Source organism: Sorex araneus, chromosome 3, assembly GCF_027595985.1.
Source record: "Sorex araneus isolate mSorAra2 chromosome 3, mSorAra2.pri, whole genome shotgun sequence".
NCBI lineage: Eukaryota > Metazoa > Chordata > Mammalia > Eulipotyphla > Soricidae > Sorex > Sorex araneus.
In genome coordinates, this window is record NC_073304.1 from 145378488 (window position 1) to 145394965 (window position 16478).

The following is a 16478-nucleotide window of genomic DNA, read 5'->3' on the forward strand; positions in this document are numbered from 1 at the left end:
TAAAACTTTTTTCCTGCTTTCCATCACCTGCATTTAGAAAATAAATAAATAATTGCAGCTCAAATTCAGATGGCAATGAATTAAGTGATACCACTTTGTGCCCTCCCTTTTAAATTTTTCTCAAAGCACAAGTGACTTAGACGGCTCATATCATAAATGAGTTGATATTGTTTTTTCCACAAACATGTTTCCACATACATGCTAAATTGAGACAAAAGCCAAATTGTCTTCCACTGCTCCCAACATCCTTCCTCCTAAGATAAAACAATTGAGTTTTCTCAGAAACAAAGTCCATGACATCATAGCATGGGTTTCTCTACAAGAAAGCAGACACATGCTTGGAGGTCTCCTGGTATCAAAGAGGCCAAATTTATACTTGGATGCAGACTTCAGAAAGTTATTAGATGTTTGGGTCTGTTTGTTTGGTTAAAGCCAAATATTCTGGCATAAAGAGCCTGACAAGGGTGTGTTGTAAACTGAGAACTGTGCACAGGAATACACCACTCCTCTCAGTGGGTCTCTGCCTCCTCCTGTGGAGATGTAGACTCACCTCATCTCACAGGCTCTCTGTGACCTAATGAAATAACTATTTAGAAAGTTTTATGTGCTTCTTTAAAGAAAAACAACTTGTATGAATGAATGTTGCTTGTGTGATGTCAACTGCTTTTCTCTGAGCCCCATTTACAAATTGAGGAGAGTGATATGGTGAGATTAAGTAAAGAGGTAAATGTTCTCTGTAACTATCCAGTGTGGATTTTGTTTGTCTTGCACACTACTAACCTGGGTTCAATCCTTGACACTACATTTTGTCAACACTATGCTTCACTCGTTCTGCAGCTCCAAGGATTACATTCATCCTTGATGGAACCCAAAGTCTCTGTTCTCCTACCCATTCCAACTTCACAGACAACATTCTTTCTCTACATATCCTGATGTGAAGCATGCAAATATTTAGAAATGAGTACTCTGACTGTTGGGCATATTTTCACACTAACAACTTATGCTGAGGAAACACAATTACAATATTTCTTAACTTATTCTTGGGATTATAGACAAAAATTATACTTTAAAATGTCCTGGATGTGGTAGACCCAGTTGTTTTCAAAATAATAGATCACTGGCAATAGGCATACTGCTCCGTGGTGAGAATTACATGGGGCAAATAGATCAGAAGAATCTGCACTGTGAGATCTAAAGTGCTCTAACAGCAGTCAGGGCACTTACCTTACGCATGGCCAACCTGTATTTGAACCCGGCACTGCATTTCATTCCCCAAGTCCTGCCAGGAATCATTCCTGAGTGCAGAGCCAGAAAAATAAGCCCCAAGTAATGCTGAGTGTGACCCCACCCCCAATCTCACATCAAGAAAAAAAGGAAGCAGCTGTAATGCGCTCATTCACTCGCTCACTTATCAAAGATAAGCTAAACTTATATATTTGCCAAGTGATCCCGAGAAACCTCTGCTACAACAGAATGCACCCTGTCCGGAGTCGTGGAGGCCAAGTTGGGGGTGCACTAACGGTTAAGCTAACCAGCTCCAGGTTCCGTTTCCAGGAACACACCCAGGAAAAGGTGAAGCCGCCCACTGAACTGACAGTCAGGCCCCGTTACATAAAGACACCGGGTTATTTTTATAAAGAAAGAAAAGAAGTAATTTCTTCCAAACAAATCCCAGTTGGGCCGAGCCCCCTTTCTGTAAAATAAACACGCCCAGAACTTAGGAAGTGCAAGGGGAAATGTTTACAGGGATCTAAGTACTGGCCGTAGCACTGAGGCCTATGGGCCAGGGCTCTCTTAGAGAGATGTCCTGCATCACCGTCCCAGTCCTGCCCGAAGCGAGGTCGGCCTTGACGTACTACACATGGGGTAGAGGTCCGGCATTCTAAGAACGTCACCTAGAAAACAGGATATTCCTTGGAAATTTTATTCAGCCAAATTTTTTAGAATTTTATTTTTGTTAGTTTTCAAAACTAAAGTACTAAGAAATTAAAACATTATATGTTTTGGTGTGTAAATAAATGAATGAATAAAGTATAGTATGTATGAGTGTGTGAGGGCATGTTTTATTATGTGAATGTTACTGTTGTGTCCAAATTTCAGATCTCCAGTTGTGGCAGTTTTGCCATCACTTTACTAGCTCTAACAAATGAAAATATCAGATACCTAGTGAGATTGATTTTTCACTGATTAATGTTTAGTAATAACTTGCTAGGACCATATTAGGGGTCAGTGGTATATCTGAGAAATGTGACAAGTGTATAATGCTAAATGTCTTTTCCCCCTAGGGCACAAAACCTCAGACTCACTTCTTCTTTGAATATATTAATTTTTAACTTTTAAATTAAACCTTCATTTGACTAAGTTCAAATATGGACATATTATCCTAAGAAACTTTTCTGAAATGCATAATCTTCTTTACATGAATGCATTGTTTATACAATGAACCACATTGTTTATATAACAAAACACAACTCAAATACCTACATACCTAATGAAGCATATCCAAGTTGATTATGGCTATTTACACAATAAGGTAATATGTCTTATTTACACTTAATATATAAAGAAGTTTTGTATTGTGCAGACTAAGTGCAAACTAAAAATCAGGAAACAAAAAGTATACTTATACATTATTTTCTATGCATCAAATATATTAATATTTAGTGTACATAAGATTAAAAAGAAAAGAAAAAAGATTCATAAATTGCTACCAAATTGGAAAAATATAAAAGAAAGGAAACTTAAAACAATCATACAAATTTTGTGGTACATTTTTGGTCTAAAATATATTTTTTCCATGTTTTTTACAACAAATAGGTGTTAGTTTTTCAGTTGAATTTAAAAATTACTTTGGAAGCAGTAAAATCACAAGCAAAAAACGTTGTTGGCAGTTGTGACGTACATAGGACTTGTCTCTCCAGAGCACACATCGCTGTGAGCCTTACAGCAAGTTCCCAGAGAGCTTATGAAAGAAACATGCCAGAATTGACTAAACACTAATCTGGGCAAGAAAGCTAAATGAATTTCTCTATCTCTGATTAGGTTTTGGGGGCCCACCAATTAGCCATAGAACATTGCATAGCAATGAGGCATAGTTTTGTTTAGGCAAAGGATTTTGGTGAGGGGGGGAGTGTTAAGCCTTTTTGCCAAAGATAGCTAAATGGTGCTGGTTCATAGGACACATATGCTACCACTGGGTTGAGGAGCTATAGTAAATACACAAATCCACATCCCTAAAAACCAAACCAGCATCCAAGAATCATTCAAGGAAAGTGTATATTTTCCACATACTCTAATTCATTGTGTTTGTGTCCTTGTGCATTCAAGCTTTCTCTCTATCCTTCACACTTTCTGATTCTGGTTGCTGCCTTTTGTGTCTTCATATTTCTTCACTGTATCCTTGCCTTGATGCATAAAAAGTGCATTTGGATATTTGTTACTTGCTCTGAAAAATCTTATTAAATCTCTAAGCCTGAAAATAGTTTAACAAGTCATAGGGAAGCAGTGCAGGCATGAATAAAGGTTTGTGTGGAGCTGCTTTACAACTGAACCTTCTGCATGGATGAGTTCAGGGTTATTTATAAGAATCTTTTTAAAAGAATTTTATTGTACCAAATTCTTCTCCAGGACAGGGTGCTGTCAGACACACATCTAGAGTCAGTCACTGCCAAAGTCACCTGAGATCCTGCCTTCAGCATCCAGTATGCCCTCCGTTGCTGAGGAGTGACTGTGGGAGCTTGACTGGTGTCAGTAAGTGGGGCCAATCACTCACCCTCCTTTCAGTCATCCACCAAGCTTGCCATAATGATCCTCTGTTCTGTCCTGGTTTAAGGCTGGAAATGGAAACTAATCTGAGCCAATGAGACATGATGCTAAAACCTCTGGCAAAGTTGTCTCCCCTTTGGGTAGTGATATATGTGAGTGTGAGCTCAGATTTGTGGTAATCACACCACAAAAGGCAACTGAGGACCCTGAGGTATTGCTGGGAGGGCGAGGGCAAAGAAAACAGAACAGATTAAGCAGTTGAGATGGTCATTAAATTGTTTTATAAATTTTATTAAAGAAGCATGATTTACAAAGTTATTGGCAGCTGAGTTTCAGACATATAAAGTTTGAGCACTAGTCCCATCACCAGTGTCAAATTCCCTCCACCAGTGTTCACAAGTTTCCTTATTTATTTTTTTCTGTTGGGGCCACAACTATTGATGTTGTGGCTTACTCCTAGTTCTGTGCTTGGGGATCACTCCTGGTGGGGCTTAAGGGTTCAGTGTGGTGTCAGGGAACAAACTAAGACAGATGAATGCAAGGCAAGCGCCTTTCCCTCTGTACTATATCCAGCCATTGGCCATTAAATCTTACTGGCATAAAAGAGATTCTGGTTCTTGGGCTTTTTAGGTATATAATACAATATTATTTTATTCAAACTAGTTATCATAGTGTATTCAGTCATTTTATACACAATGTCTCTAAACTGGTGTCTTTGGAGTTAAGTGTTCATAAGCATCAATGAGGGTAATAAATTTGATTTTGGTGGCAGGTGTGTATTATGTGTATTATGCATGCATGAAATTGTCATTAAAATTGTTGTAAATCACTACCTCAATTAAGATTAGAAAATATTTGAAGGCATTAAACTAAAAATTTTTGTTAATCTAAAATAGAATAAGGTATATACTTTTGAATAACTGAACAAATTACCCCAATATTTGTTTCTGTCTTTTTATTTGTGTAATTCTACCAAGTCTGGCTGAAGCAATAGCACAGCGGGTAGGGCATTTGCCTTGCGCATGGCCGACCTGGGTTCAATTCCTCCATCTCTTTCGGAGAGCCTGGCAAGCTACCGAGAATATCCTGCCTGCATGGCAGAGCCTGGCAAGCTACCTGTGATGTACATATTGGATATGCCAAAAACAATAATAATAACAACAATTCTTACAATGGAGATGTTACTGGTGCCTGCTCAAGAAAATTGATGAACAATGGGATGACAGTGACAGTGACAGTGACCAAGTCCATTAGAAGAAAATAATGTGTATCCCACAAAAATAAACATATAAAGTCTGGAAATTAAAACTATTGTGTTCAATAAATAGAACCTGGGATATTTACTGGAACATTCAGAATCTATAGTGGTCAAAAATAAATCAGAATCATTTCCTCTAAGCACATAATTTGGGCACTAAATTGAAATTACAACTTTCAAAACTGCATAACATGAAATTATTGAATGGGAAGGTCAGTGATAATTTTACAAGAAAATTTACTTGGCAATTCTCCAGGCCAATTTAGGCCTCTATTTCTCCTATGTTTTACTCACTCCTGAATCTCTACCTTAGTGGCCATTCAGAAACGTTTTCAGTTTGCCCTAGTCAGATATTAGCTTCTACATCCACCAGTGGATGTCATGTTTGGAGCTAATTTCACAAGGGTCCTGGAAAACTTTCCTTTGAGTATGTCAACTTTATGAAGGGGTTTTACTTGTCTCTGTGTTGTCTTTATGTATAGAGAAGACTAACTGATGGATTCACACTATTTCAACAGAAGGGAAGTTGGGGGTGGGTATATTGCCTCAGTTAGCTCAAATCAATCTTTTAGAGTTGAACACTTGAGTATTAGTCTTTGTTAGTTTTGCTTCCTACATACCCATTGAAATCTCTGTTTAATTTTTATCCTGCCTGATAAGTAGTCATTAGTTGTCATTTTACATCACTGATAAATATTTGAGTAAGTATTGGCATTAATTCTGTGATTACCTTTATTGTAACTTAATTAATAATATGAACTAGAATGTTGAGCAGAGGAGTTAGGAGAGATCTCACTTTAATCTTTGATAGGAGGGAATGTGAATATAGAATAAAAGTGATAACAACCTGTCTCACTACCAACACCCATTAGGAAATGAAATTCTGAATACTTACACTTTGACTACCCCAAGTAGATGCCAACCACTGCTGTAAGTATAATTAACATGGTCAACTTAGGAACAGAACACAGTGAGTACCTTTCCCAGTGCTTTTGTGACTATAATTTCTTTATGAAAAAATATTTTTAATTTAATTAAAAAATTTTATTTGAAAAGTTTCTAATAGTTGGATTTTAGGCAAATAATATTTCTCCCACCAGCAATGTCAACTTCCCTCCACCAGTGTTCCCATATTCCACCCCACGCACAGCCTTCCCTCATCCTCTACCTGCCACCTTGACAGGCACATTACAAAGTTCTAGTGGTTGCAGCTTAGACCTCATGTTTTCATTATTGTTTAGTGTGAGTTTTAGGTATATGACTATGCCACTCACATATCACCAGTATAACCGAAGCCCTGATGCTTGTTCACCCATTCCTTCCTGTTTCTCTTCTCCACCCCATCCCTTGTTGATTTTTCCTTCTCTATAAACACTGGGGTCAAGAGCAATCTAGGCATGCCCCCTTTACTACAATATATTTCCTCATGCAGTAATATATATGCTACAGAGTGAAAGAAAGAAAAAAGAAGACAAAAAACAAATACAGAGTGGTGAGATTATCCTGTATGTGTCTTTCCTCTTCTGACTTACTTCATCTTCCAATTCCCACCAGGTTGCAGCAAATTGCAGAATTTTATCATTTCTTATAGTTACATAGTATTACATATATACCACATCTTCACAATCCATTCATCATCATTTGACACCTAGGTTGATTTCATATCTTAGCACTGTACTGAGTGCAGCAATGAATAATAGTGTGTGTATTACTTTTTGAAAGAGTAGTTTTATGTCCTGGGTGTAGGTTCCCAAAAGTGGAATTGCTGGATTTAATTGAAAATTTACTTTTCAATTATAAGTTTACTGAGTTCAGTTACAAGTTTACTGAGAACTACTGTAGAGTTTCCACAGGGATGTACTAGACAATATTCCCATCAGTAGTAGATAAGCGTGACATTTTTCACCACATCCCACCAACACATATTATTTCTCCTATTTTTGATATGTGCTATTCTCACTGGCATGAGACTATATCTCATTGTCATATTGATTTGACTTGTTTCTGATGATGAGTGATGCTGAGCATCTTTCAAGTGTCCACTAGCCATTCACCTTCTATGACTATAGTTTCTATGCCTCTGTCCCCCAAAAAACTTTCAGAATCTGTTCTTTAGCAATAAAATAAAAATCTTAAAAAATTACAGTATTTTTTAAGGCCTTTATACTGTCCTCTCTCCACTACCCAGCCACCACCACACTCCAGGCCTCTTTACCCATTTTCTGTAATTACCATGGGGACACCTGTAAAGATGATTAGAGGCCCCCCTAAAAGTCTCCATCCCTCTCGGAGGTGCCGGTAGCCCGGCAAGCTACCGAGAGTATCCCACCTGCACGGCAGAGCCTGGCAAGCTACCCATGTTGTATTTGATATGCCAAAAACAGTAACGACAATGGGATTCATTCCCCTGACACCGAAAGAGCCCCTAATGGCAGCATTAAGAAGGATGAGAAAGGAGAGGCTGATAAAACCTCAGGGAAAATCTAGGCTGCCAAAATGAAGAAGGACTGAAATGATTGTCTGTACTTTCAATGCACATACACTGACATCAGAAGCATCTATCGAGGACCTGATGGTGCAAGGTAAGAAGATCAAGTACGATATCATTGGTCTGACCTTCTTGTATAGATCACATCATGCCATTTTCGACACTGGAGAAGAACTGTTCCTCGGAATATGTGACAATAGAGATGTTTGTGGTGTCGGTGTCCTTGTCAACATGAACTTGGCCATGAACATTGATTCATTCGAATGCCTAATGACTTGAATCAGATGATTAAGCTTGAATCTAGATGTTGCTCACTGCCGCAGTTTATATCTTTGTCGTATACGTACCAAAATCCAACTATGATGAAGAAAAAATTGAGAAATTTTACATGGAGCTGGAGAAGTTCTATCAAGAAGATCACACCTTCTGCAAGATCATTGTCGGTGATTTCAATGCCAAGATAGGACTGAGGTCACCCAAAAAATTCCACATCGGGACCTGTGGCCTAGAATGGAATGAACAGGGTGAGAGACTGTCTGAGTTCATCATGTTGACCAAGACCATCCATGGTAACTCACAGTTCCAGAAGTCCGAATCTAAACGTTGGACATGGGAGTCTCCTGGTGGACAGTTCCACAATGAAATTGACCACATCATATTAAATTGATGCTTTTGCCTGACTGATGTCATGTTGTCCCCAAATTCCAAACGGGATCGGACCACCATCTCCTTTGTGCAAAATTCTACTTCACAGAGTGGGAAAAGTTTAAGTTTAAGAAGAGAACTCCCAGAATGACCACAAACTGGGAGCTCTTTGGCACTATTGTGGCATTGTGGGAAGATGCTGTCGCTGACAACATCTATGAGGAATACGATTGGTTGGTTTTGCACCTCCATGACTGTGCAAGGAATGCCGAGAGTGGGAAAGCCACAAACAGACACCTGTCTTGGGAAACTCTCGAGCTCATTTGTCAAAGTGGTTTGGCATGAACCTCAGGCAATCACAAGCTAATGTCCAAGCTCACAAAGCTGTGCAGAGAAGGAACAAAGGAAGACCTCAAAGAGAGAAGAGCAGCAGTGTTGGCCAATGCGGCAGAAGCTGGGAAGAGCATTCACAATGCATCGCCTGTTCTCTGCCAACTACAAGACCAAGATGAGTACCTTCTGACATCCTGATGGATCTATCACATCTACCAGAAGGGCAATGGATTCCCGACTTCTACTCGGATCTCTTCGATAGCCACGTCTACCTGCCCACATACCCAATTCCACAGGATGGATATGTCATTCCCAACATATGTCCTCCCTTCCAAAATCCAACACACAATTTCTTCAGTAAGGATGCATACAGCACCCGGTCCAGACAAAATCAGATCCAAACACCTGAAGAATCTGCCACCAGTACTCGTCAGTACACTGGCTCAGCTCTCCACACATTAGCTGTTTGAATGCAAAGTTCCATCCCAATGGAAAACCAGCAGGACCCTTCTGTTGTACAAGAGGGGAGACATCCATGACATCTGAAACTATCGCTGATCTGCTTGTTGTCCATCATCCACAAATTATTCACTCGAATCATCCTGAATAGGATTGGCAGAACACTAGACCTAAGGACATCCATTTGAGCAAGCTGGGTTGTGAAAAGGATTCAGCACATTCAACCATATCTACACAGTGATCAAGCTCATTGAGGTCTCACGAGAGTGCAAGATGCTGCTCTGTCTAATGTTAATCAATTTAAAGAAGGCCTTTGATTCTGTTAAGACTGAAGCAGTAATCGAAGCCCTAGCCAAACAGGGCATTCTAACTCAGTACATCAAGATCCTCCATGAGGCTGTATTACAGATTCACCACTAGGATCTCACCATTCTACAAGTAAGTGATCATGGACATAAAGAGGAGGGTTTTAGCAGGTTGATGCCATTTCATCGAAACTCTTCAGTGCCACCCTTTAGAACGTCATGCAATAACTGGAATGGAAGGAATGGGAGTGAAGATGGGGTCAACAACTAACACCACCTCTGCTTCGCTGATGATATCGTTCTAATAACACCAAATATTAGTCAAGCGGCACAAATGCTGTCTGACTTCGACCATGAGTGTGGAAAGGTCAGACTACAGATCAATCTCACCAAGACAATGTTCGTGAAAAACAAACTAGTCCCTGATGTTCCATTTGCTCTGAACAGAACGAACATATCCAAATGCAACAGCTATGTGTACCTGGGTCGAGAACTCAACATGAGGAATGACTTGGCACCAGAACTGCACAGGAGGAAGAGAGCAGCATGGAATGCCTTCAAGAGCATTGAAGAAGTTTTTAAGAGGACAAAGAACCTCCGGCTTTGGGTACATCTTTTTGACTCCACCATTCTTCTTGCACTAACATACGCCTCAGAGACTGGGGCTCTATAAAAAAAGGATGAGAATTCTATTCGGGTATCCCAAAGAGAAATCAAAAGAGCTATGCTAGGAATATCATGTTTCTCTCAAATGACAGAAGGAATCTGGAGTTCCAACCTCCATCAATGATCAAGAATCAGGGACACTGTCTTGTTTGCCAAGGCATCAAAAATCAGATGGGCTGGACATTTAATACAATTTAGAGATGACCACTGGAATAGAGCTGTTACAAACTGGATTCCACGAGATGTCACAAGACCGCGTGGCCACCCACCTACGAGATGGTCAGACTTCTTCATCAAAACCTTGAACAAACAGTTTGAGGCTCTTCATGTTCCTGGAGCAAGCAGATACAGTTCGGTTACACTAGCACGTGACAGAGATAAATGGAGACATTACTGGTGCCTGCTCAAGCAAATCAAAGACCAATGAGATGACAAATGATACAAGTAATTCCTTTCACTTCTCACAAGTATTAGAATGGCACTTAAAATATGTTTTGTTTAAATTATAAATCATCTTTAAAAGTCCATAAGAAATGATAATTAAATGTCATAAATAATTGAAAATACAATTCAGTACAGTTCAAAAACTGTAGACATTTAGCTTAACATTAAATGTGAGAGAAAGAAAGCTTGTATCTGAAAATATTTGAGAGGTAATCTACAAAATAATTTTCACTTTACCAAAAGGCCTTTTATAACACAGTTTAGGGTTTACAATGTGACAATACTATGATGCTTATGTTGAAGTATGAGAACATGGGGTCAGTTTTATCCAACTTCTAAATAGAAATTAATCAAAATAGCATTTCTGGATGTTTCTAAAACTGGAAAGCAAAGGGTTCATCTTACTGCAGTTTGGTGTAATCACCATCATAACTAAGAAATGTGAAAATTTTTTCCCCTATTTCATTTTGGTTATATAAGATGTTATTTGATAGGACACTTCTAGCAACATGAAGCTTAGAATAAAAGAGAAAAACCATAATCCATCCTCATGCTTCTTTGTTGTTTCTTGTCTTTTATTTGTCTATTTTTCAAGGGTATTAGACACAATGAGGGGACAGTACTTCATTTTAGTTGCTGATCCTGCAATGTTCTGAAAAGGTGACTGTGACTAAGCCATAAAATATTTACTTTTTCATTTAATTTTTATTTAGACACTGTGATTTATAAAGTTGTTAATAATAGGTATTCAGGCATCAAATGTTCAAACCACCAATCCTACCAACTGTTACATCATCCCTCAACCTATCACCCAGGTTCCTTCCCACCACCCAACTTGAATACTTGACAGAAATATTTTAAAATTTAAATATTGTTGTTTGGATCCCCTGGTTTCAGTAGTGCTGTGTCTAATGGTTTTGATATATATACAATTTCCTTGTCTCCATACCACAGACAAACCCAAGGCCCTTGTCTCTTGTCTCTGTGTTATGTGAAGTAGCCTCTTCTTGCTTCCTTGTCTCCATTTCTCTCCTTCCCTGGAATTTTTATTTCTATAATCCAGAATATATGTTTTCTCCTTTTTGATACTTTTCACTCCCTTAACATGCTATTCTACATACCACAGATTAGTAAGAACACAGGTGTTTTTCCTTGTGCTTTGGACTTACTTTACTTAAGATGAGATCTTCCAGTCCCATCCAAGTTGGAGCAGCTGTATAAGGTGGGTGTGACTGTTGGGACTTCCATAAATACAGGGGTAGGGGGAAGGCTGCCCACCCCACTCCAAGAAGACCCCAGTGTTTTCAGGCTAGACATCAGAGGACCTGGAATTTCCATGGTTATGTGTCTCTGCAGAATTTACCTGTGAAGCAACCACGGACCATGAGGACTCACCCGCTGGCCCTGCTCTTGTGATTCATGACTACATCTCTGAGGAGATACAAACTAAGCAGCTAAAGTTCATGGACCCACAGGATCTTAAGGTATTCCAGCATTTCTGATCCCAGCATTTCTGATCTAAGCATATCTAAGTATTGGCCCAAAAAGTAGTATGCCTTGTCAGGCTATTTTGCTTTTTGAATTATCTTAACTATCTTGTGAGGATACTTCAGCAGGACAAACAAAGTTGAAATTAGGTCTTCTATTCTAATGATGGGGACTTTTATAAATGTGTGCTGGAATAACTTAAGATCCTGTGGGTTCTCAGTAGCCCTAGGAGAGTATGAGGTGGGTGAAGAGCAGCTGTCACCTGGCATGTATGCATTGTGGTTGGAGGTAGGGTAGACAACTCCTTTAGTTGGGGCTGGGACAACCTGCACAGATCTGGGACCCAGGTTGGATCGGAGCTGGTGCAGTTAGAAGAGACTCAGAGTGTTCCAAATCCACCCAAACAGAAGCCAGTAAAGGAGCGCTTGCTGGGGGTGACATCTCCTGGCTTTTACAGAAATTGAGGAGAAAAACATGACCCCCAAATGTTTATTAATTTAAAACTTTTATCCATATACACATTTTAAGATCTGAGATACTCTAAACAACTGCTCCTTCTGTAACAAGACTTGGATAGGGAAGAAACGAGGCATCAGTATGTGATACTCACTTATGTGGGCTTGCTCAATGGGTATCCAAGAAAGTGCTCAAAAACAATGCATTCATATTTCCTGGGAATATATTAAAAATGTAAATTCTCAAGCAACCTGTGTACTTACAGGATTTCAGGGGGGGTTCTGATGTTCGCTCAAGCATAAGAACCATAGTTTTGGGTCATCCATGATTCTGTCTCCCCTCAAAGAGTTTTTAAAAATATCACCACCAAGTAATAACTATTCTTAAATGCAAGATTAGCATTATTTTTATGATATATGTGTGTCATGTTAACATTTTTTAATAAAACAGTGAATTTCCTGGCTTTAACCAACAATATCGAGTATAGTAAACCCAGTACTATAGATTTCTGGTCTTTGATAAGAAGCCTGGAGTCTGGATTGAGCATAGACTCTGATGATCATGAGTACATTGCCAGGAAACACAGTATACCCTGGGTTTAATATCTTAAACCCAGGTCCCCATTGAGGTACCATTGTGTAGAAGTTGGTTGTGCAGGCTGTGACTTGAGGTAAAGTAGCTTTGATTGGTTGGTGGATAATTAGTGTTCTCCTGTGAGAAATTCAAATCTAGATGTAAGGACACCAAGACAAATAACAACCCTTAATACAAGAGTTGGGTCCGGATGATGTGATGACCCCCATTTGGTTGAAACAAAAAATATTTCACAGGATAACACAGTAGAACACAAGCATTCACCTGAGACTAGAATTTTATGGTTTGCCATAGATCACAAATGAAAAATAGGTTCAGGTATATGTATAGGAGCATGAGAAGGGTATTTTCTTTTCACCTGGGGGTCTATAGGTTTCTGGGTTTCTATTTGATATGTAACCATACTCTATACAGGCAGCCCAAATTTGGAGAAAAGATGGAGAGGACTTAGAATCCAAGGTCTTCATGAGGCTTCTCTTTACCTGTTTAAAGTAAAAGTTATGCAAAACCATCCTCTAATAGATCACTTTTATGGACTTACAATGCCTCAAAGGAGATTTTTAAAACAATTTTTGTTTCTATTTTTTCTGCCATACCAAGCAGTACTTAGGGCTCTGTGTTCAGGCATCGCTCCTGCTGGGCCTCAGGGTGCCAGGGAATACTGGGTCAGCTGCATGCAAGACACAAGAGCCCTACTCACTGTACTATCTCTCCAGCCTTTGTTTGTTTGTTTGTTTTTAACCAGTATTTGAGTGTCTTGACCAACTCAACCTGGCTGGAGAGTCCTCCTAGGTCCAGTGGAAAAGTGGAGACAACATGTCTTCAGGGATGGAACTGTGAATGATGAGTTGCTTTCATGGTGAGTTTGGCAGATTGATGCTGAAAACACCAACTGTGAGGAGAATTGAACAATTGAAGATTTAGTGCTACAATTTAAACATTATCAGATGCCAATTCAGCACATGCCCCTCAGCCTATCATAGGAAGACTCCCGTGACATTTGCCCGCATGGTTCTGTGAGGTTTATTGAAGATATCATTTGCAGAGTAAAAGAGGTTTCCAGCAGTTTTCAGCATACCTTCTTGCCCATTGTCTCTTGTGTTTTATAAACGTTAGAAAATGGATGAAGAGATTTAAAACCACACTTTTAAAAAAAACTAATTTTTATTTTGTTAAAGAAGAAATACGAATGGCAAAAAGGCACATGAAAAAATGCTCCTCCTTGGGGGCCGGAGCGATAGCACAGCAGGTAGGGCATTTGCCTTGCACGCGGCCGACCTGGGTTTGATCCCGGCATCCCATATGATCCCCCAAGCACCGCCAGGAGTAATTCCTGAGTGCAAAGCCAGGAGTAACCCCTGAGCATCGCTGGGTGTGACCCAAAAAGCAAAAAAAAAAAAAAGAAAAAAAAAAAGAAAAAATGCTCCTCATCACTAATCATCAGGGAGATGCAGATCAAAACAACTATGAGATATCACCTCACACCACAGAGAATGGCACACATCCATAAGAACAAAAGCAACCGCTGTTGGTGTGGATGTGGGGAAAAAGGAACCCTCCTATACTGCTGGTGGGAATGCCGACTGGTTCACCCTTTTGGAAAACAATATGGTCACTTCTCAAAAAATTAGAAATTGAGCTCTCATTTGACCCAGCAATACCACTGCTGGAAATATATCCTGGAGAGGCAAAAAAGTACAGTCAAAATGACATCTGTACTCGAATGTTCATTGCAGCACTGTTTACAATAGCCAGAACCTGGAAAAACCCCGAGTACCTGAGAATGAATGACTGGTTAAAGAAACTTTGGTATATCTACACAATATTATGGAATATTATGCTGCAGTTAGAAAAGATGAAGTCATGAAATTTGCATATAAGTGGATCAACATGGAAAGTATCATGCTAAGTGAAATAAGTCAGAAAGAGAGAGACAGACACAGAAAGATTGCACTCATCTGTGGAATATAAAATAAAATAACAGAATAGGAGACTAACAGCAAAGAATAGTAGAGATAAGTACCAGGAGGTTGGCCCCAAGGCTTGGAAGCTGGCCCCACATGCTGGAGGAAGGGGCAGCTCCCATTGATTCAAAACCAATCCCACCACTAGTGTTGTTTTTATTATTAATAATTATCTTTGATGACAGGCAAAATCCTGCTTCTCAACTTGTTAATTGAATCACACATTGATGATTCTCACCTGTATCAATTATTGCTATGGTAAGTGCTGAATCATGATGTTTCTAATTCCAACATGCCTTCTGTATTTTTAAGTTGGCCTCAATTGTAAGAGGTTTTGAAGCTATAGAGATAGCTTAAAGAGCTGGCATTTGCTTCCAAATACTGCCTGGTAAGGTCCAAAAATCAAATAGACAAGAAAAATAAAAGATTCCCCTTTTCTTTATTCATTTATTTTAAAATTCCTTACTGTTACTCTTTACAAAGATTCATATTACTATTAGTACTGTCTATATTGATGTTCAAATTGTCCCAGAGTTTAAATCCTTCAAACTGGATCCTGTATTATTTTACTATAAAAAGCCAAAGTTTAACTGGTAAATTTGAAAAAATTCTGTAGTTAAAATAATATTACACATGTGGTATGGTGGTTTTCTAATTTTATATTGTGTGATGTAATAAACTTTTTTTAAAAGTACATACTAAAATACTTAGTAGTTTAGGGGTAACATACCTACAATAACTTATAAAACATTTCAGGAAACAAGTGGAAACAAGGACCAGGAAAATTTGTGGTTGGAAACTTGCCACAAGTAGAGGAGTCAGTTAGATTAGAGAAGAGACCACTCCAGCAATCATGGTTAGGGAAATGGTCCCTCTGGACAGGAACTGAGTAAAGGGATGTATATGAGAACCTGTTCAGCAGCTACATGATCTTTCACAAAAACAATCTGAACCTGTTTTTATTACTCGTATCAGACCTCATTCTGCTCTTTCTGGACCTATGACTCAAGGAAATGAAGCTACTGATCTCTTGGCAACACCAATTTTTACCTCAGCTGCAGAAGAGCACCAGTCCTTACACAGGAACTCCCACCACTTTCATATTCACCATCACATCCCAATGATGGTGACATAGTGTCTGTCCTTGCTCTATCTGTGCTCCTTTACAATGCATCCCCCATGTGGCTGGAGCTAATCCTCAAGGCCTACAGTCTGTAGATATTACTACAAATAGATATTACTCATGTCACATGCTTTCCCAAGAAACTTTTTCTCCATGTAGCTATAGATACTTATTCTCGCTTCCCAAGGGTTGTTCCCATGTCTTTGGAGAGAACCAAAGCAGTCTGATCCTTCCTACTACAATGTTTTTCTGTCATGGGCATTCCCTCTGCTATTAAAACTGACAATGCCGGGGGCTGGAGCAATAGCACAGCGGGTAGGGCGTTTGCCTTGCATGCTGCTGACCCGGGTTCGATTCCCAGCATCCCATATGGTCCCCTGAGCACGGCCAGGGGTAATTCCTGAGTGCAGAGCCAGGAGTAACCCCTGTGCAGAGCCAGGTGTGGCCCCCCCCCAAAAAAAAAACTGACAATGCCTATACTAGTAAAGCT

At 39.4% G+C, this 16478-nt stretch overlaps 1 protein-coding gene across 1 annotated transcript in view; it reads left to right on the forward strand.

Annotated features, from left to right (window-relative positions):
* The first annotated feature begins 8598 nt into the window (after window positions 1–8598).
* The window catches only part of SSTR4 (somatostatin receptor 4), an 82207-nt gene continuing 74327 nt past the window's right edge, over window positions 8599–16478 (forward strand). Inside the window, 2 exon segments of the mRNA XM_055132150.1 lie at window positions 8599–8668; window positions 11720–11847. Of these exon segments, the coding sequence (XP_054988125.1) occupies window positions 8599–8668; window positions 11720–11847 (198 nt within the window).